Source organism: Brienomyrus brachyistius, chromosome 17 (assembly GCF_023856365.1).
Source record: "Brienomyrus brachyistius isolate T26 chromosome 17, BBRACH_0.4, whole genome shotgun sequence".
Lineage (NCBI taxonomy): Eukaryota > Metazoa > Chordata > Actinopteri > Osteoglossiformes > Mormyridae > Brienomyrus > Brienomyrus brachyistius.
This window is the reverse complement of record NC_064549.1, coordinates 14878242-14898674: the sequence shown is the minus strand read 5'-3', so window position 1 is coordinate 14898674 and position 20433 is coordinate 14878242. Positions and strand designations below refer to the sequence as shown.

The 20433-nt window shown below is 41.8% G+C and overlaps 1 protein-coding gene across 5 annotated transcripts; it reads right to left on the bottom strand.

The window, feature by feature from the left end:
• Positions 1-1330: 1330 nt before the first annotated feature.
• postnb (periostin, osteoblast specific factor b) lies at positions 1331-19673 on the bottom strand. Of its 5 annotated transcripts, XM_048980163.1 has the most exons (21): positions 19500-19673; positions 18647-18745; positions 13803-13867; positions 13436-13593; positions 13152-13316; positions 12897-13043; positions 12557-12698; positions 10668-10880; positions 9077-9211; positions 8100-8248; positions 7797-7933; positions 7534-7664; positions 7251-7381; positions 6541-6640; positions 6246-6313; positions 5754-5799; positions 5585-5611; positions 5043-5099; positions 4093-4151; positions 3957-4053; positions 1331-2469 (listed from the first exon to the last, which is right to left on the bottom strand). In XM_048980163.1, the coding sequence occupies exons 1-21, from the start codon at positions 19616-19618 to the stop codon at positions 2414-2416; spliced, it is 2301 nt and encodes a 766-aa protein (XP_048836120.1). In that variant the 5' UTR covers positions 19619-19673; the 3' UTR covers positions 1331-2413. The 5 variants fall into 5 exon arrangements, with proteins under 5 accessions (XP_048836120.1, XP_048836121.1, XP_048836119.1 ...); XM_048980164.1 differs by having other exon boundaries at positions 3931-4151; XM_048980162.1 differs by having other exon boundaries at positions 3957-4151.
• Positions 19674-20433: the final 760 nt, after the last annotated feature.

The following is a 20433-nucleotide window of genomic DNA, read 5'->3' as shown; positions in this document are numbered from 1 at the left end:
GAGTCGATGCTCTGAAATGAAACAAAAAAAAAAAGTTTCCCAGAGGTTATGGATAAAAGTTCACGCATCCATCCTATACATCCAATAATATTTCACTCTTGTCAAGCATTCAATCCTGTAAAAAACATAAGCTTACGTCATTCATCTGGAAGCTGTGTTCTGAAATGTTCTGTTACAACACAGGAAAAAATTTCCATGTGTAATACATTAAATAAACTCTATTCATATGCTGGCGATTTTTCCAATATCTCTGTTATGCATAGCATAGTAAAACAGTCACAAAGCAAAACATTGAATTAGATGGTTTTTTTTCAACAAACCATTTACAGTATTTGTTGATTATGTTGTTATGAAAAAGCCTTTTTTTAAGAAAGCTGGCTTAGTTCTCTAATCTTATACACGTTACATTTAATTTTACATTTTATTTAATTTTGGATTATCGGAACATACCTGGGCCCATGTGGCCAGGCTGGGAATTCAGAATCACAATGCAGGGATGGTGATTTTGTGTTCCCGCAGCAATTGATTACAAATGCTGCAGTTAATGAAGCCTAGCTCAACATATCTGGACTTATTGCAATGTTGGAATATATCAACTGGCAATATGAGAAACATGAAAATCTGTGGAAAGCACCAAGTTGTATACTTTTATTAATCCTCAGTTTGCTTGGCACCATTCACAACCGCACAGGCGTACGCTTTACTGCACTTGTAGGTGAGATGTAACGGCGTGTTCACATCCTTCTCAGAACACCTCTTCCATATATCTTTCAAATAATTCATCATCCTTCTCTCATTACCATTCTTTGACGTCCATGATGCTTTCAGGAGCACTGATTGCTGAGGGATCTGAATGCATGTCAATTCCTGTACCTCGTACCTGCTGGCCAACATGTCAGCACATGACTGAACCTGAGGTATTTTATGTGTCCCCCTGGGCGGCCCAGGTTCACACATACAGTAGCAGAACATGACCGAGTAATTTGACCTGAACTGGATCCTTTCAATAAATACAGAGGTTGTATGTATGTGTTGTATGTTGGATGTAGTTTTTTCTAAATTCATTAGCTATTTAAACAGACAGAAACATACTTTCGTAAAACATCTTCTAGAAGTGTTTGGTAATTTAGTTTGTGTAATACACCTTGGTTTGAAAATTAAATTAGGCCAAATGCATCTGTTCTAAGTTAACCTTCTGGAACCTTTACTGGTTTTTCGTCTCTTATAAAAATTGTAATCAGTATAACCAGAGCATCATGATGTCCAGTTAGCTTGTAGGTGAGATATAATGGCTCTGAGACACTTTTAGAAAAAGGGACTGATCAACCCATTTTCAGGAAAAGATTTATTGGAATTATTGGAACATGTTTATGGATAGTTAAGCAGTGACAGGATAAAAATCCGAAAGACAATTACTGCTAAACGCCAGCTTCCAAAAATATCGTTAAATGTTTCAAGCTAAAGTGGCAGCACTGATTCAGTCGGCAACTTGATTCAGCAATAAAAGAACAAGCATAATTACGACAAGAATGAAATTACGATTAAGCACAAGACATATAGCTCAGGATACTTTGCGAATCATTTACTTTCGAAAAAGGTGACTGGCTTTGTGTCTAAGAGGAGCTAAGCGGCGTCAAAAAGAAAGGCTTGAAAATCGATGAAGATGAAAAGAGGCATTCAAGGTTTTGAACGCAAGCACCCCAAAATCACAATTACAGAGGTAAACAGTCCTGTTGGCCCTCATCTTTGCACTTACCAATGTTTTGCTAAAATGTCTGTGAAACACAATGAATTCTAGATCTTTTTCAGGATACTTTGTCTCTCCAGTTCAACTTTACATGTCTATTTGTGTTAGCCTGCCATTTATAAAACTATAGAGAGTATCTGTAGAGTACTGCCTGCAATAAAATAATAATAATAATAATAATAATAATAAAAACAAAGCCACTTGTAATATTTGTTCACCTCACACAATCAGGTAACCCTAAGGTAATTCTTAAAGACACTGTTCGAATTCATATTTATATTGAAATAAATGCATTTTCAGAAAGGCTAACACAAAGTTCTAACATTCACATGGATTCAAGTGGAATTTCAAGATCTCAGTAATAAAATGTTGGATTTAATGACCAGTTTAAATAAATGTAAAACTGATCAAAGCTGGTATCACTTCTTAGACAGGCTTTGTCGTCATATATTGTACATTATGCTGTTCTAGCACCATGTTCCGGGTTATTCTATTCGTTGTTTCATTTTATAACGCTTGTATACGTTGGATTTCTGAGCTGAAGCTGAGTTCCTGATCAATCACAACCATTCCCACAGCTTGGGGCTTTGAGGTCAGGGTTCATTTGGTGAATTAATTCCTGGTTCTTGTCTCATTTAGCTGGAGGGTGTCCTCGTATGGTTCTGCTCAATGTGTGCGCTCCCGGTAGGGCCGGGCCAGTCTCGTTCTCCTCCTGTTTCCCCCTGTATAAATAAAAATGATATTTTAGTTGATTGCATTCCATTTGACAATGGCTAATTTGGATCAATCAGTCTGTCACAGGCTGTAACTGTGCATGAAACTGTCCTCAGCACAGGCTGATGCTGCAAGGCCCTGACTCCTGTCTGACAATAAAGAAAGCATGAGTCCTTTGTGGTTTAAAGTGATCCATCTCTGATCTGCAACTGGATTTCCAATGGAGGTCATAACTTTAAATTTCACTTGTTGCTATGTTTTCAAAATCTATGTTGTATTCTAATGCAAGGGTGGAATACGAGTGGGGGGGACCCTTCTCAGTTGCCTGAGTTGAAATTGCAGTTCACTGGCAATTTGGACATCGATGCCGGTTGGAAAAAGACACGTCTTCTCCTGCTTTAGCTGAATAGTGTTTTAAGTGTTTCACCTGGCTAGCTATCAGAAGGTATTATGCACGGATTTTTCAGTTGTTTGTTTTAGTTTGTTGTCTGAATGCAGCCGTTTAGCATCAGGGCTCAGTTAATCAATGGTGCTGTGAGATTATAATTCTGTTCTATGCACTGTTCACTTTTGCATAAGTGGTTTGTTGGTAGCCTATAGGCAGACAAAATAATAGGTTATGTGTGCATCAGATATGTACGTTAACACATAGGGTGAGCAAGCAAGGTGCATTACTGGACACTGTATTAAATTAAGTGCAAATATCAAACCCCACCTATGCTCCGATGTGTGTTATACTATGAATCACTGTCTCCTGATCTAGTCAACGCTGATAAACACATGCTGGACAAAATAATGCAAACACCAACCAATATAGTTATATCAATTACCTAATAGAGTAGACACACAGTCTATTCTAACAAGGAGCTTCAGTCGTTCTTTGAATGCTTCCATAATTATTCATGGATTCCAGCCACTCATCTAGTAGAGAGTGGCTGCACAGTGCATGGAGTGTATCTCAGGCAGGAGAGGGGACACAACTGGGGAACACCCCAGACAGGATGCCTGTCCATCACAACGCGGGAAGTATGATGTAACATAACTGCTCAGTGAGCCACTTTGCCATCCTCAGAAATGAAGAATGTCACCTGGCACTTAAGTGGCACCATTCTTTAGGAGCTTGGCAATCGGAAAGAAGGTTTCTGAGTTATTTAATCATTCACAATAGTGATAATATAAAGAATGAGACATTTTTGACTTTATTACGAAATTGAGTGCATCAGTTTGGCTGAATGGTCTTCGGCTGTCTAGATCATAATTTAAAAAAATCGTCTTGGTATGAAAATCATTTCACCTAAGAAAGTTAGTTGGTACCAAAACTCGGTAAGTTTCATCCCAAGATTTGACGGGACAGCCCTAGGTTTGGTAGAGCAGAGAATAGCCACCTTTATGTGAAATACTTTTAGGTAAACATTTTCACAAGAAAGGTATGTTTTCATATGTAAGATATACTTTTCCTAAAGTTGTACCTTCACACTTTTATTTCAGGGTGTACCTTGGATGACTCTGGTAACTTTTGTGATTGCCGGTTCCCCTTCAATGACTCTTGTGACCTTGGTGAAGGTCGGTTCCCCTTCAATGACTCTGGTCACCTTGGTGATGGTTGGCTCCCCTTCAATGACTCTTGTGACCTTGGTGATGGTCGGTTCCCCTTCAATGACTCTTGTGACCTTGGTGATGGTCGGATCCCCTTCAATGATAAACCAATAAAACTCAAACTGCATCATAAAATATAGCACAATTATTCAACTTAAAATACAAATAATACATGTATGAGATATTCAGTGATTCCTAAATGTTTAAACTTTTACTATTACTTTAATTAGATGTACATTCGTTTAATCCTTCTCTGCTGTCCCTCGCACGGAATGAAGTTTTTTACAGACATGATGTCAGATGTCTTTGTTATATAACCAGTCTTGGCTTTACATCAATCACCAGCCCATCCTTTCACTGTGATGCATGCACATGCGGCAGTGGGCCTCAGCCAGAGCTAAGAAATGGTGGCAGTGGTTTTTTTTCCCAGCATGACCAGTGCGTGTCCTCCAGAAATCGTTCAGCTCTGCAGGGCATGAAGGTGCAGCTAGAACCGAAGCAGGATCTGCAAGTGGGCAGCTCACAGACTGGCGCGTGGGTCCTTGGTAAGCAGCGGGCATTGGAGCTGGGTTCCTGGGAATGGATGTAGAGGGAAGCGTCCAGCCGTACCAGAGATTCAGCCGACTAGACATTTTTGGGCACTGAAACAGCGTCGGCTTTATTTCTCTTTGATGGCTTGGTGTCGCGGTCATTTCTCTTTTCTTCAACTTTGCATGAGAGCCTGCAGCCTTTCCCAGGAAGCACGGGGGACGACAGCGGACATGGCAGGCTGCGCATGAGCACACGCTACCGGCAACAATATTAAGTATTGTTGAAAGAATGTAAGGTAAGCAACGTCAACCCACGTTGCTACGGTCACTATTGCCAATGAAGGCCATCGATGATTTCGCTTTGTATTGTCGATTCTTTGAGCCAAAGCCGTGAGCATAGATCTCATTCACAATAAGCCTGTGGAAGTATGATTGCCTGCCTCATTCATGGATACCTGAAACTTCACGGAAAAAGCGGTTCTGCGTCCTGTCACGGTACCTGGGTCTCTGATCTGGACACATAAAGTCACACAAACTGTGAGGTTTCCTCCAAAATAATTAGGCATTTACCAAATTTCCACAGCACATGAAACCATACCCTACCGTACACCCGTGTGTGAGATGGGCTGGTATATCCCACACAACCACAAGCAGAAAGTTAGCAAAACCAAGAAATACCCAACTTTACTAAAATAAGTTCCAGACTGAGCAAAATGGTCCTGCGACTTTTTACTGAGGGATTTATGAAACCTTCTGCAGAAACTCTTAAATGCCATTTAATTAAATAAAACTCATAATAACAAATGACTTTAGTAAACATTGGGTTGATTAATAGCTAAGAATAACACTATATTTTCCCAAAAGGAAAAGTCCACCTGAAAATGTTATTTTTTCATTAAGTGTTTCCACGACATTAGTGTTGAATGACACCCGAGGAACTTTACTAGAAGTTTAACCAATTTTGCTTTCTCCAAATACTGGGTATTGACACACTTACCATGAATCACACGGGTGACAGTCCGCTCTGGAAAACAAAGATGTGAAAGCCATTACCAGCCTACATAGTGGAGGCTCGTAAACATTTCAATAGTTGAAGCAAGACAATTATATGAATCTTAAAAATAATAGTGTCAAGAGAATGCAGTAACAAAATAGAATGGACTTACTCAAGAAAGTCAGAGGAATCTCTTTGTATCTGTACCCAGGAACATACTGGGGAAACAGGAAACATTTTGAGGTGCTTATTTGTACTAAATATAATTTTAATCCCACAACCAGAACCACAACCAATAAAATTGACTATTTAATCTTCCTCAGCAGGCAGCAAATTAATACTTAAGAAGGTATGATTTTGATTGTGAAATTATCATTCATATATATTTAAATACATTGTCCAGTAAATGACTATATCTTTCTGATTTCCTTTTATTATTAATGCAGCATTCCAGTACAACTTAAAGCCAAGCTTTGCACCTTGTAATGCTGCCAATAAAACGTAACTTTTTTAGTCTGAGCAACTGCTTTAGGGCAGGCTGTCTTTCTGACATGGTGATCTCGCCGAGTTGTAAAGTACGTGGTAATGGCAGTTTGACGTGAAGCGTCACGCCGGGAGACACATTAACTTAACGTTCATGCTGATGCTTATCTCAGTGCTATACCTTGATCTGGACGTGCCTGACGACTCTCCTTAAAAGGTTCTGCAGCTCTTGGCTTCCAACTGGCTCATCTGTTAGCAAAAACAACACTGCCAATCAGACGCGGATGACGAATAGCGTGTCCTGTCAGGTAAGGATAACAAGAAATGTGTCCAGACTGAGGCTTCCAGTGGGGATCCTGCATCTGCAGCTCTGATTTCCATTTCCATTCAGTCGTTTCTTAACCAAAACCCCGTTTAACATCACACTTTAACTTCTTAAAGTGCTTTGAGGAGAGTAGAGTAACCACGAAACCTACCTTCAGGGTAAATGAAAGTTTGCATGTAGTGAACTACTCCGTTTGAAGCCATGACGTCCGGATCAGAGACCTCGATAGAATTCACTTGTATGGTATTGTTCTAGATAAAATAAAAAGGTGAATAAGTGAATCCTCTCATCAGTTATCCAGTACCACTGAGGGAAGTGAGAAACTGAGGCATACCCATATGATGTAAGTAATTTCCAGATGTCGATTCACATACCTGCAGGTTTCTGGATTGTGTAGGGAGGGCCATGCGACAGTAGGAGCTAATGCACACCCCACACTGAGAGCAAGGCCAGACTCAAAGGCACAAGGCAGCAGTGCTGAGCACTGACCCACTGGATCGTCCAGGGACTAAATAGTGATTTGGATTACAGAAGATATTTCCTGTCCCCTGTAATTTTTGTGCTCAATTTGAAGTGTGTAAAATTTCCATAATGAAGAGGCATTCTTTTTGGAAATACAGCTTAATATGTCTGCAAACATTTTTTTCCAACTAAGGTATGCTTAGTTACTAGGCAATTTCTTTTAATAATAACTATCAATTATTATAAATAATAGTTATTACTTGGAATGTCCTACACTGATGTACTGTGGTTTGAGAGAAATCAATCCCATAAAAATAATAATTTTAAGATGGAAAGATTTAATATGGAGTCTTAGGACTTTGTGGAGCTCATCACAGCAAAGCGGGCTACAGTACTCACAAGCAGCACTCGCAGATTTCTTCCCTGCAGGGATTTGAGCAGGTTGGTGACTCCGCCCTCTAAGCCTCCACCAATGAAGATGCCGTTACTGATGTGGTACAGAAGGATGGTCCTCAGGGCGTTCACGTCACCTGCGCGCGAGTGAGGAAGCGGTAATGCTGTTACATCCCTTATGATCTCAGTGAAAAACAAGCTTGTCAGAGGTCTTATTAATCATCCCATTGACTGAGATTAATTACGAGATGAAATATATGAAGAAAAACAACACTTGAGTGAGACATACGTTTTAAGAGTGCGATGTCTTGTTGGCTCAGCCCTTTGAAGGCGTCATCAGTAGGGGCAAACAGTGTATAGTCGCCCTCCTGCTGCAGCAACTCAGTCAGACCCGCGGCTTCCATCAAGGACAGGAATATCCTGCAGTCGGGCACGACCACGCACACTTAACGATGGCACACCAACAGCAGGTAGCTGACTGGCAGCCAGTGTGACTGAAAAGAGTTAGGATGAAGCATCTCAAAGGAGGAAGAATGCTTCATCACAGCTTACTTGAATTTCCCGCTGGATCTCAGGACCTGGAACATGTTGCTGTCAGCTGGCTTGATGAAGGTTCTCAGGAGGTGCAGGGCGCCATTGCTGCCTTCTTTGCTGCCCCTCACCATGCAGGCATTCTCGATGCAGACAGCCTATCGAAGAGTGAGACCATTACTGGCACCAAAACAGTACCTCCATGTTTGCAGCCAAGTGTACTTTCTTCAAATCTGGGCACACCTGATTCGTAACTTCTCAGTACAATATCAACATCTGTGATTCCTTGCATTTCTTTTTTGGTAGAGTAGTGTTTGGACTCACTGTGCGATAAATGAAAACCCTCAACCATTTGCCACTAATGGTCTCCAGGCGTTGGCCATTGTACAACTGGCTCAGGACCAGTTTCTTCTTCAGAATGTGATTCTCCAGGATGACCCGTAGTTCATCTTGGTCCATGGCCATCACCTCATCTGGGAGAGTCAGGGACACAGGGAGGCAAGGTAGGTATACATGACAGCTTCCTCAGCTGCCACCCCAAGCCCAAAACAGCTCCTCAACAATATCTCACACCCAGACATCAGAGGGGCAGCCAGTGAAATGTTGAGGTCTCTTACTCTTTGCAAGCTAAAGCCAACCATACATAAAATATCTTCGGAAAAAAATCATAAAAACAGAGAAAATCCCATTTTCCATAACTACTTATTCAGTACAAGGTTGTGGTGAAGCCCACTGTCTGTTCCAGGGTGGGATAATAAAGAATAAATTCACATTAAAGAACCTTTATAAGCTCTAAAATATAATATGAATAATCTCTTCTGGCTACATCAGGTCTTTAACATGTGCCCCACTGAGCACAATCTGGAAATATCAACTGCTAGGGCTGTTGACATCTATAGAGTAAAGGTTTCTTCCGAACTGTTTGCCAGTTCAGAGAGACACACTTATACATATTTAGAAATAGCACAAAAATAAGCTGAGAGTACATTCTCAGTTATTAAAAACCAGAAGTTTTGCAATAGCTCCATGACGCTGACCAGAATAAGTGGTTAGAAGATAGTTGGATGGATGAGTGTTTTGCAATAAATGGCAAAGTCATTCTGGTACGTAATAATGGTTGCATAAAAACAGCTCAGATTAATAGATGGAACAGCCAGCATAGAAAATCACTGAAGAGCTTAACTCTTAATGCAGTTCTAGTAATCTTGATCTATACCGTGAATGTTAACATGGGAAATTTACTTTCCTGGCTAAAACACGGCATGAAGGCACTCGAAAGTGGCCTGAGATGTGTAACTCACCACTGAAGGCTGCGTTGAAAGGGGCTAGGAGTGTGTATTCCATGTTGGGTCTCATCAGGGACACCAGACCAAGTTCAGACACCATGTCACCATACATAGACTGAGAGGTACCGACCAACTCCATCACCTGTTTGGCTTAAAGGGAAAAAAACAGGAATATATTATATCAGGTACAGAGTACCGCTCCTGCTCCAAACACACAATGCTATATATGAGCATTCATCCACTTATCCAATATACAGACACAGTGACCTTAAAATCTATTGTGAACACTTTATTTAAAGCTCTCATCTATAATAGCTATAGATACCTTCATAATGCATTATAATGGTTAATATGAGAATTAATAAATCATTACAGCATCTTCTATTGACAGTCATAAGGTATTATAGGTTTGACTATAATAATTCATAAGCTCCTTTGAAGCTCTCATGTATAATGCACTATACATACCTTCATAATGCATTATAATAGTCCATATAAGAATTAAGGATGCTCTGCATGGCATTATGATGGTATCTATAGTGAATTACAGATGAGAGCTTCATAAAGCAATCATAATGAATGTAAGATTATGATATGCGTGGCTTTTTTAGCTAAGTTGATAAAGCGTTAGAAATGCATTATAATGTTTTATGAATGTTCATATTTTTTTATAGACATGGCATTCATGGAAAATGTTACCAATCTATCCCAGGAAGCATAGGAAATGATGCAGGGAACACCCCAGGCAAGATGCCAATTGATTTTAGGGCAGACGCTGACACACATGATTGCACAATATGAGCAATTTGCAGTTGATAATACATGCAGCTGTGTGTTTTTGAACTGCAGCCAGAGATCAGAGCACCACAGGCAAAACTGGTGCACACATACGGAGAACATGCAAACTTTACACACAGAGAACATGCAAACTCCACACACAGCGAACACGCAAACTTTACACACAGAGAACATGCAAACTCCACACACAGCGAACACGCAAACTTTACACACAGAGAACATGCAAACTCCACACACAGCGAACACGCAAACTTTACACACAGAGAACATGCAAACTCCACACACAGTGAACATGCAAACTCCACTCACAGCGAACATGCAAACTTTACACACAGAGAACATGCAAACTCCACTCACAGAGAACAAGTAAACTCCACACACAGTGAACATGCAAACTCCACACACAGCGAACATGCAAACTCCACACACAGCGAACATGCACATCCCACACACAGTGAACATGCAAACTCCACACACAGAGAACAAGTAAACTCCACACACAGCGAAAATGTACATCCCACACACAGCGAACATGCAAACTCCACACACAGGGAACATGCAAACTCCACACACAGAGGACAAGTAAACTCCACACACAGCGAACATGCACATCCCACACACAGTGAACATGTAAACTCCACACACAGTGAACATGCAAATCTCACACACAGCAAACATGCAAACTCCATATGCAGAGCCAGATACGGGACTGAAACTCCCAGTCCCTGGATGTGTGAAGTCACTGGGAGGTCACATATGCAGACAGTTGGTAGACTACCTTTTATATGTTTCAGAGATGGGATCTCACCTGAATCAGGCATGAGGACCTGGTCAATGAGGTGGATGACGCCGTTACTGGTGACGATGTCCTTCTTCAGCACCATCTTGACACCGTTAATGGTTAGGCTCTCGCCATCACAGCCGATCTCGATGTTGTGACCCTCAAGCGTCTCGTAGGAGGCACCAGCCATAATGGCTTCAGAGCACAACACTGAATCCAGGAGATGGAAATTCAGCAGAGCTGCAAAGTGACAGAAGGCTGAGTCAGAAACACAGGGATGAAAAGCCGATGGCTGTAAATCCACTGGTATCAATGGGTGACACTAGGCTGTTTGTTGGTATCACCATGACACAGCATTTAAAAAACAGAAATATAAATATTTCTGCTAAATACAGTGTTAAAAACTGTCTTACAATGCGGGTGATTTCATAAGGGGTATAGGGTTATAAAATTTAAGGAACATGAAACAATGTTTCATTTTCACAGTAACCGCAACCAGTTGATTGAGATTAATTCTACAGAAGGGAACCACGTTCCCATTCAGCGAAACGGGGGTCGCGAGTTTGTGGCCCTGTTACTTTGGGATGGTGAACACCATGGGTTGCACAACACCTGTGCCATCCTCTGGAATCCTGACTTGGTGGCACCCGACTCTTCCACTTCACTGTATCAGACTTGCCAAACATATCACAGATCCTGCCAGGCTTGCATTTGATATGAATGGAAGAGAGGAAACATCTGCTTCTTGCCCTGGAGCCTGTTGCCCTGCACTGTACTGTGCTTTATTGTTCTGTGCTCAGCTGAGGTCGGCTGTATTGTGCTAAGCTGTACTGTACAGTGTAGTACTACAGTATGCTTTGCTGAGCTATACTCACTGTACTGTACTATACTCACTGTACTGTGCTGTATTGTGCTGTGCTCAGCTGAGGTCTGCTGTATTGTGCTAAGCTGTACTGTACAGTGTAGTACTACAGTATGCTTTGCTGAGCTATACTCACTGTACTGTACTATACTCACTGTACTGTGCTGTATTGTGCTGTGCTCAGCTGAGGTCTGCTGTATTGTGCTAAGCTGTACTGTACAGTGTAGTACTACAGTATGCTTTGCTGAGCTATACTCACTGTACTGTACTATACTCACTATACTGTGCTGTATTGCACTGTACTGTGTTGTAATGAGCTGTATTGTGCTGTGCTGAGCTACACTGTACTCTCTGTACTATGCGGTGCTGAGCTGTAATGTTCTGTAATGGAGTATACTAGAGGTAAAGTCAGGTTACGCAGTGTTTTCGTTGCTTTTAGGATGTTCTAGTTTTCTTAACCATTATCCTTTTTTCACTTCACAGAAACAGCAAACTACGTATTTTTTTAATCCAAGGCTATTATATAAAGTTACATAAAGTACATACAATATAAGCATAAAGTTGACTAAAATGAAAAATTAAAATATGTATAAAACAAAAAATGATGATGAGGTATGTGATAATAGTCCAGAATGCCCGGCTTTTTAAAGAATTAAAAATCATCCACTAATATCCTGGAATACTTCCCTGAGAAGTCATTTAGAAGATACCATCAAACGATCACTAACATTGTACTTGTCCAGTAGCTGTGGTTGGGACATGGTGTTTGCTCACTGTCTGAGAATTCAGAAGTGGATAATTTGCTCTTGAGAAGCCCTGTTTGCATGGGATAGATAACTTGCTTGCATTTGCTAATGATTAGTCAGCGTGTCTCACTGCTGTGCCTTGAAAGTCAGCCAGCAAGCTGTAGCTCCGGAATTACTGTGTTACTGAAAGTGAGTAGAAGCTGGTTAGGATATAAGTATGTGTATAATTCCCCAGAAGTGAGTCCAGTGTAACCCGAGACCAGATTCTTTTGGCCAGAGCTAGATGAAGCTCCCTGCGTAGGGTTTACCTTGGAGGGCACCTTTGTTTCCCATGATCCTCTCTAGCACTTCCCGGTCCAGCTTCTTGAACGCCTCATCAGTGGGCGCGAAGAGGGTGAAGTGGCCTGGCTCGCCCAGTTTATCCAGCAGGCCAGACGCCGTGGCTGCTGTCTTTAATTTAAAAAAAAAAAACACACCAAACTTTGGTCCTGACGCCTTTTTATATGGTTTGCTTGAAGCTTGAAGTTCACCTGGTACTTCAATGTGACGTTTAGTTAATATCACCATATTAAATTCATCTCTTGTTCTTTTAACTAACATCACTTATGATCCCTAACTGGAATCTGATCCTTGTATATTGATGCTTACGCTTAAGGAGCTGAGATCAGGGTCAAGTTCGACGATGTCCTGGATGGTGTTGCCCACGCTGGTGATGACACGATCGATGACATGCACTACTCCATTGGTGGACACTTGGTTTCCATGAATAATCCTGGCGCAGTTTACCGTGACGACCTGTGGTTGTAACACACATTGTCTTTAAACCAACACTGCTGTAAGGTCAAAGGGATTGATTCTCATCATTCTGCTTTGATCTGACCGCTCTTTGAATTTTAAACGCACCCCATTGGGGTAGTGGTTGATGATAAGCTCAAGATCGTTGTACATGGAGGTGATCTTCATGCCGTTCCTCAGGTCTTTGGTCAGAAGACGCTTGTTGGCCATGTGATAATGGAGAGCGTTATAGAGTTCAATATTCACGTTGTCCTCCAGGGCACTCCTTATGGTCTGTTAACAGAAGAAAGGAGACCAAGTTCTTGTATGTAAAATGAAGTCGCTTGAACATTCGGGTAAAGAGCCATTTTAATCCTTCTGAGAGTCACGCAGCAACATGTTGGCTGACTTACAGGGTCTAAGAGTTCCCAAGCTTCATTGCTGGGAGCAAACATGGTATATGATCCAGGTCCCTCAATCTCCTCCCTCAACTTGGAGCTATCAGAATACCTCTGGGTGGTGCGGGCTCCGACAAGGTCCAGTGTGCCGTACACGTGGTCAATGGGGGCCACTGGAAGAGAAGAAACCACTGCGACGTTCACAGAGATACATTACGAAAGTCTATAGGAATCTAAACATTACTTCTGATAGTCAGATGGAAAGTCCCGAGATCCTTTCTTCTATCCTGAATATTAAAAAGAATACCTTAATATTTTTGGCATAGCTGTTAAGAAAACATACGTGTGCACATCTCATGCAGTGTGACACTGCAACACCCACCTGCGGGGCATCCACGCATCCCATCCAGCTTCATGTATCCAGGGCAGCATTCATACAGCACCGGCCTGCACCGAGAAATCGTGGTTGGCGACAGCATTAGCTGCAGGAAAAATCTGCTAGACATTGAGATTTATTTTTGTTTAAAGCTAAGCAGAAAGTTTTCATCCAAAACGACTGCATTTTAATCACCTTTCCTAGTTTATCTTTGTGCCTTGATACTTATCTTGGGGGTCTTATCTTTCCAGCAGACTGGTAAAAAAATGCACTACCCCCGGGCAGATCTAAGGGGTGGTACTGTAAATATGTGTCCAGCGCTGTTGTCACCCCACACATCAAAGTAATAAAAATGAGATATAGATTATTTATCTACTAAGCAGAACCTGGGGAAACTATAGATTAGGTAGCTGTATCTCAGACCCGGCTTTTATGAGCTTATGAAACATGTTGGTTCCTCATTTCCTTTTTGTTCCAGCCCCCCCCCCCCCCCCCCCATAAATATATGGCCACCACAAATAAAATGGTCCTTTTTGTTAGGACAGTGAATTTTAAGTACGATTATAAGTCAGATACAGTGTGACATAGGCTAAGAGTTCTCCTGAGGTTACCGCACTGCTCCATGCCCGCCCACCCCCGCGTCCACAGCAATATACTGTAATTTGTCAAGTGTGCCTTGGGCGGGGGGGGGGGGGTTGCATTGTATTTAACTCATTGGGGAACAGCCACACTTGGAGCTACAAATTAGCTCAGATGTTTTAACAACCACGATCTGAGTTTGTTGGTCCTCTAATGTCTTAAGATCCTGTTTGGGACCCCTGATGTATGAAAGTTCAAGAGAAATCACATCCCCTACTGGTTCAATATGAGATCCCATAATATACGGGATGGGTGGGAAAATCTAGCAGCAGAAGAGGTTGACTATTGACTACAAAATATTAGTGTAACAGAAAGCAGGCAAAAATCACCAGGAAAAATGCTATTTAAATGAACATGAAAGAAAAGTTTCAATTCAGTGTAAATGAGCTGAATTCCTTACATCTCTGTGCCAAGAACGGAAATTAACTGGGTTAACTGGTTATAATACGTTATCAAGGCATGTTACAATATCCTGTTTATCCCAGAAGTTATTTTTATAAGACTTTTTAGCCGAGTCAACAGCTTTTCTTTTCTTTTCCAGGCTTAGTTGCAAGCATACAATATTGATAGAGCATTTTGAATTAATCAAGCCCATTAAGCAGACATGTGGTTCAAGCATTATACCCGAAGCAATGGCAGAAATGCTGGACAATTAGGACTGTTTTGACATTGACATCATAAAATTGTGAAATACTCAACCCTTTGTCTTGGAAACACATTTATCTTAGTCCAAGACTAGTTTCTGCTTAACGTCGATGGCGATCTTTGTAGGTTATGAAAAAAACACATTGCAATCAAATGGTTTACTCTGTCGGAAACCATCATGAAGCAATGTGGAACTTTGCAATTGCTCTGCCAGAAAGACCTAAACTCTTTTTGTGCACAACTGCAGGGAATTATTTGTGCATTTTTCTAAATAATATCAATGACGCTAATAAGAACATCAGCTGGAGGAGAGAGTAGGAATATACCAGTCTCCATGTTCATTTGGAGAAATACCGACTACATGATCGGTGTTTACGCTAAACAAGCGGTTTTGAAGACACAATAGCGATTTGTCCAGGTGGTTATTTTCCTCTCTGTTCACCCTCGATGAAAAATCCTCCATCCTTTTCCACTTCTAGCCTGGCTGGTGCCTATGATGGTAAACCTGAGCTGAAATCCTCCCACACTGATCCTCGTGATCTGAAGAAAAATGTGTGCATATAAAGGCATCCATTCCCTGGGCTCTGTCTGGTTATCAGGTGAAACAGCTGCAGTTTCCAGTCGCAATCAGGCAAAATTTTGAAAATATCTTTATGCTCTCCGGTTTGTATTTGGCACTACAGCTGTGAGATGGCTTTATGGTGAAAAAAAAATACCTTTAACAAAAACGTTGTTGAAATTCAGTATAGCAGAATTCTTTTTACAATTAAAAGCAATTTTTTATGCTAAGGGATAAAATACACGATAAGAAAGTAATGCAGATTGCTTCAGATAACAGAATCTGCTAAGCTAATCAACACAAAAAAAAAACAGAAGGTTCTCGGTACCAGCATCTGCCTTTAACAGCCGACATCTTTACATCTCTTGTCACGGGAGCTACATGCGGCCGGGAGGAATCGGCCGCTGAGCGCACTTCCAAGGCCGCGACTAACAGCAGCTCAGGAAAATATGATGGGGGAGTCCAGAGGGAAGCCGCGGGTTGCCATCAATCAAACCGTCCTGATGGCTGCAGCAGATGAGGTCTCACGCTCAGGACCAGCCTGGGAACCTTCCGTTCCCCAAAAGCAGTTCCACATGTTGCTCTGCACCGGGCAGAAGTGCATCCAGATGGCACCGCAGTCAGAGCTTGACTCTGGAGGGAGACCCCCCATGAAAGAGAACGGGCCAGCATCCAGCGAGACGAGAAAGACATCACAGGGCAGAACTGTTTACGCCTGAACACTGGGGAGTGGGTGCAGTGGTGACCCCCCTACATCTATTGGACTCTCAGGAAAATGGTGGTCAGTGTGGCCGGAGACATACTGCCGTGATAAAGTAAGACCTTTCCCAACACCCCCTTCCTTCCTTTTTTATTTGGAAAAATTTCTTAGGTCAGTAGTTCAGTAATGAAAGCCAACACTGAAAGTCTGCCATTCGCTTCCTGAGTGAATTTCAACCCTATATTAGCGTCACACTGTGACTCATCCACGTAGCTAAGTAAGAAAAACACTTTTTAAGGAAAGTCTTCTCATAAATCTTATTTATGAAAAAACAGTCTCTTCCACTTGATTTCCATACTGCAGTGTTACAGACCAAACATGGTTTGTTCGCGGCAATAAAAAAATGCATCTTAGTTATCAGACTATTCAGAATTCCCTCCAACTCAGAGCAGGATAATTCATTAGAAAGTGGATAGATGAGCTATACAGTACAAACCTAATAAAACAGTAGCTGTAGATTATTTTAAAATATTGCTGTTAGATAACATAACATTAACTATTCATTACAAATATTTTATTTCACGCAAATATAATTATTTTTACAATTTACAGATAACTTTCATTGAATAAAAGTCATGATAAATGTATTTATCCTTTCTATTAGTATTAAGAAACTTAAATTTTCCATTACCACTTATCAGGCACAGGGTCATGATGAGTTTTTATAAGTCATTTTAGTATTAGCCACCTTCTTTAATAATAGCTGGATGGCAGTTTAACTGCCAAGAAATTACTATACTGGAGATGATAATCAGATAAAGCGTTAATTATGGTTTCATTACTACATCTTACTCAATTTAACTGGATATATCACTTGTGGATGCATCATTTCTAGACCTCCCCAAGATCCTCAGCAGGTTTTAAATTGTAATAAATTGAGTTAAATTGTGATCAATTCACTTATTTCACAGAGAAGATAAATAGTGATGGACTAATGGGTTCAATTGTTTAGGTAATATATAAAATTTTATGAGAGATATTTAAAAAAATCCTTTCTCTGTTCGAACGGTAGAGCTCAGAGGATGGAAAGAATCTGTGGAAACGACTCCATAGCGTAGATTAAGATAAACATCGAGCAGCAAAGCCTCACTGTCAAAGAGCCGGCCCCTGGACAGCTCACAGTGTTATAGGACACCGTACACGCAGAATGCACCACGGCGAGCGCTATTCCTTGTGTAAAAGAGGGAGGAAAGTGCAGCGACAGCATAAACCGGGCGCAGCAGCCGGCAAGCTGCAGGGCTGACGGTTGCAGGAAAAGCCTCGCTGGGCTTCATCTCTCAGCTGCCAGGCCAATCTGGGAGCAGAGGCAACAAAAGACAGACGTGCTGAGGTTCAGAGGCACTCCAGCCTAGCTCAGCAAAAGGTCCCACAGGCTACTGTACTCTAAGAACAAGAAACCGTGGCTAAAACCATGAAAAATGCACTGGGAGCCTGAGGTTATACAGCCACTAACTAGCGGTCAACCTCGGTGGCCTTTCAAAGTGCTTAATGCAAACCAGACACCGTCACACGACACTAGCCAGTAGGGAGTCTCGACACATCTAATTAGAGTCTTACTTCATGATTCTGAATTCTGTTTGTGTCTTTGTTTCTCCGTTTTCTTTGAATCATCGGGATTCCCATCCCAGCCCGTGGGTTGCGTTTCATGTAAAGAGAGAAGGGGGGGGCTCCTTCGGATGCCTTCATCGGTTTATACCATGTTTTGCACTCAAGATGATTAGGGCCGGGTTTGTGATTGCAGTTAGTGATATACAAGCCAGTATATGTTGCTATGTTAGCGAGACTCCCAAAGATTTGCATGTTCGCCTATTGTTCTGGCACAGAAGAATACTCAATGCAATGGCTAATAGTAGCCTGATTGTACAGGTCAGTTCGTACATTTTGTTGCTGAAGGTCAGACTGTGTGTTTTTATGGTAATGGTAGCACGACTCTCCATAGCTACCTCATTCGTAACAGAACATATCTGAGTGTAGGGTCAGAGGTGGAAACTGTACCTAACATCTAAACGGAACCATATGGAGACTGAAGCAGAAGGAGATGGGATTTTTCCACAAAAGCCCTACACTAGCGGTTTCCTCCTCAGGAAGAGGAGGTTTGGAAAGGGGGGTAGGAATGGAGGGGCATCCAACCATGCTGGAGATGCTGTTCTCCTTCCTGCCTCCTGGTTCTCCACATTAGCTCCTCCGCGTCCCGGTCCACCAGCTGGTGGTCCCACCGCCACACCATGGGCACCAAGTCACACTTACGCCTTCTTTCCACAGATGGTCCCCTGGTACCAGTTCCGGCAGGTGCTGAAGTACTTCTTCTTTGTCCCTGAGACCTGCTGGAGAGCGCAGACATTGGGCCTGGGAAGGGCAGGGGGGATTGGGGGGAGAGGTTTCACCGTGAGTAGGTATAGACAGCAAATGTGTTCCTGCCAACCTGGACTCCAGACTTATTAAGATGCACAATATTTCAGCTTGAACAAACACACATCCTCCAGTGAATCGGACTCGAGAAGAGATCCAGGCACTCTTAATGATTTATGTGGAAAAGTACATTTCTCAAATGAGAGCATAGATGGGCCGCTGATAATCCCAACAGTTTTAGCAGCAGATATAGCAGTGCAATTCACATTATTATTATTATTATTATTAAGTATTAGCTATTATTTACATATTTTATTTTTACTTAACCAGAGTCTAAAAGCTTCTAAAAAGTGCAGAGGAATTATATTTGGGGTGTATATTTTGATACCAACTTGGGTTTATTTTTCTGCTCCCCTGCCTGGCGTCACAGCTGGATTTTAAAAATAATTAAGTTATTCAGAAGCTTATATATAAGTAGGAATATTTTGGCAATATAATTAAACCTTAGTAGATCAGATTATTAGGTCAAATATCTCACTTTGTAAACTGTTAATTTTTTGTAGACTGTTGATAACCTTTCAAAGGCCTTCTTAGTTTGTCCATTGAAGCAAACATATAAAACATTTTAATGTTTAATAATTAGCTTGAAATCAATGACAAACTAAAAAAATAATTTCAGGATGGCAAATTATGTTCAGGCTCCGCTGCATTAATTAAGGAAGGACGTTCAGGTCCTTGCGGTGACACTCACCCCTCCTTCTTCGCCCTGATCCGGCTGTGGGACACTATCTTGTCATAGGCTGAGGAATCCACCCTGTCTAGGACAGACAGCACCACCAGCACCAGTGCAACTACAACCAGCGGCTTCATCCTTCCCTTTCCTGTTGTCCTGTTGGCTGGACTAAGAGGAACGAAATGAGAGCAGCCCAGGGAGCGCAGCCTTATATATCGCAGGAGCCCCGTGGTGGGAGGGTGCTGACATTCCCAGCCTCTCCCAGTAGCAGCCTCCCCCGCCTGTAGGACCCCTGCAAGCCTGCACCTCCACCTCCCTCAGCTGAGAAGCTGAAATGCGGAGCCCCCTTCATTTCTCGCTCTCATTGTCAACATCTAGGAAAACTGGGTACAGTTACTGTCATGTCTCAAGGTCAGCTTTATGCGCGACTGTGTGGCATTTAGGTGATGAAAAAACCATATTGGGGGAAGATCCCCGGTGTGAGACTGATATGGGTCTAGTTTCCCTTCCTTCCACACCCGCTGACACCCGCTGATGGGTCCTTTTGCTCTGCCCAGGTACAGAGGTAAGTCACCCGGAAACACCACGACTAGCCTCTCCTATTTACCGAAGGCTGGACCAACCCAAACTTCATCAGCAATGAAATGAAACACTTTGCTTATAAGGACCTTTCTGGGATGAAAGTTAAAGAGGTAAAAACCCCCGATATATGATCCATGTGAGGAGTGCGCCCCCTTTTGATGGAAAGAAATCAGTGCACTCTGACAAGTCAGTCCTAGGAGGGCATTGGATCTACTGGAGTTTAAAATGCACAATTTAAAAATAACCACACATATCCAAATGTATATTTTACCATTAAGTTATAAGTCATAGTAACAACAAATCTTATAGTCACACTGTTATATTTATTTTTCAGTGTGAAATAACATTGTTTAAAAGATGGGATATTTGA

Excerpts from the sequence above, each read along its gene's own strand:
- postnb (XM_048980162.1), bottom strand. The coding sequence starts at position 19,618 with ATGAAGCCGCTGGTTGTAGTTGCACTGGTGCTGGTGGTGCTGTCTGTC. Across the intron at positions 9,212-10,667 it reads GGTCCTCATGCCTGATTCAG|CCAAACAGGTGATGGAGTTG; the intron begins GTGAGATCCCAT and ends TTTCCCTTTAAG. Across the intron at positions 2,470-3,956 it reads AGTTACCAGAGTCATCCAAG|GGGGAAACAGGAGGAGAACG; the intron begins GTACACCCTGAA and ends TTATTTATACAG.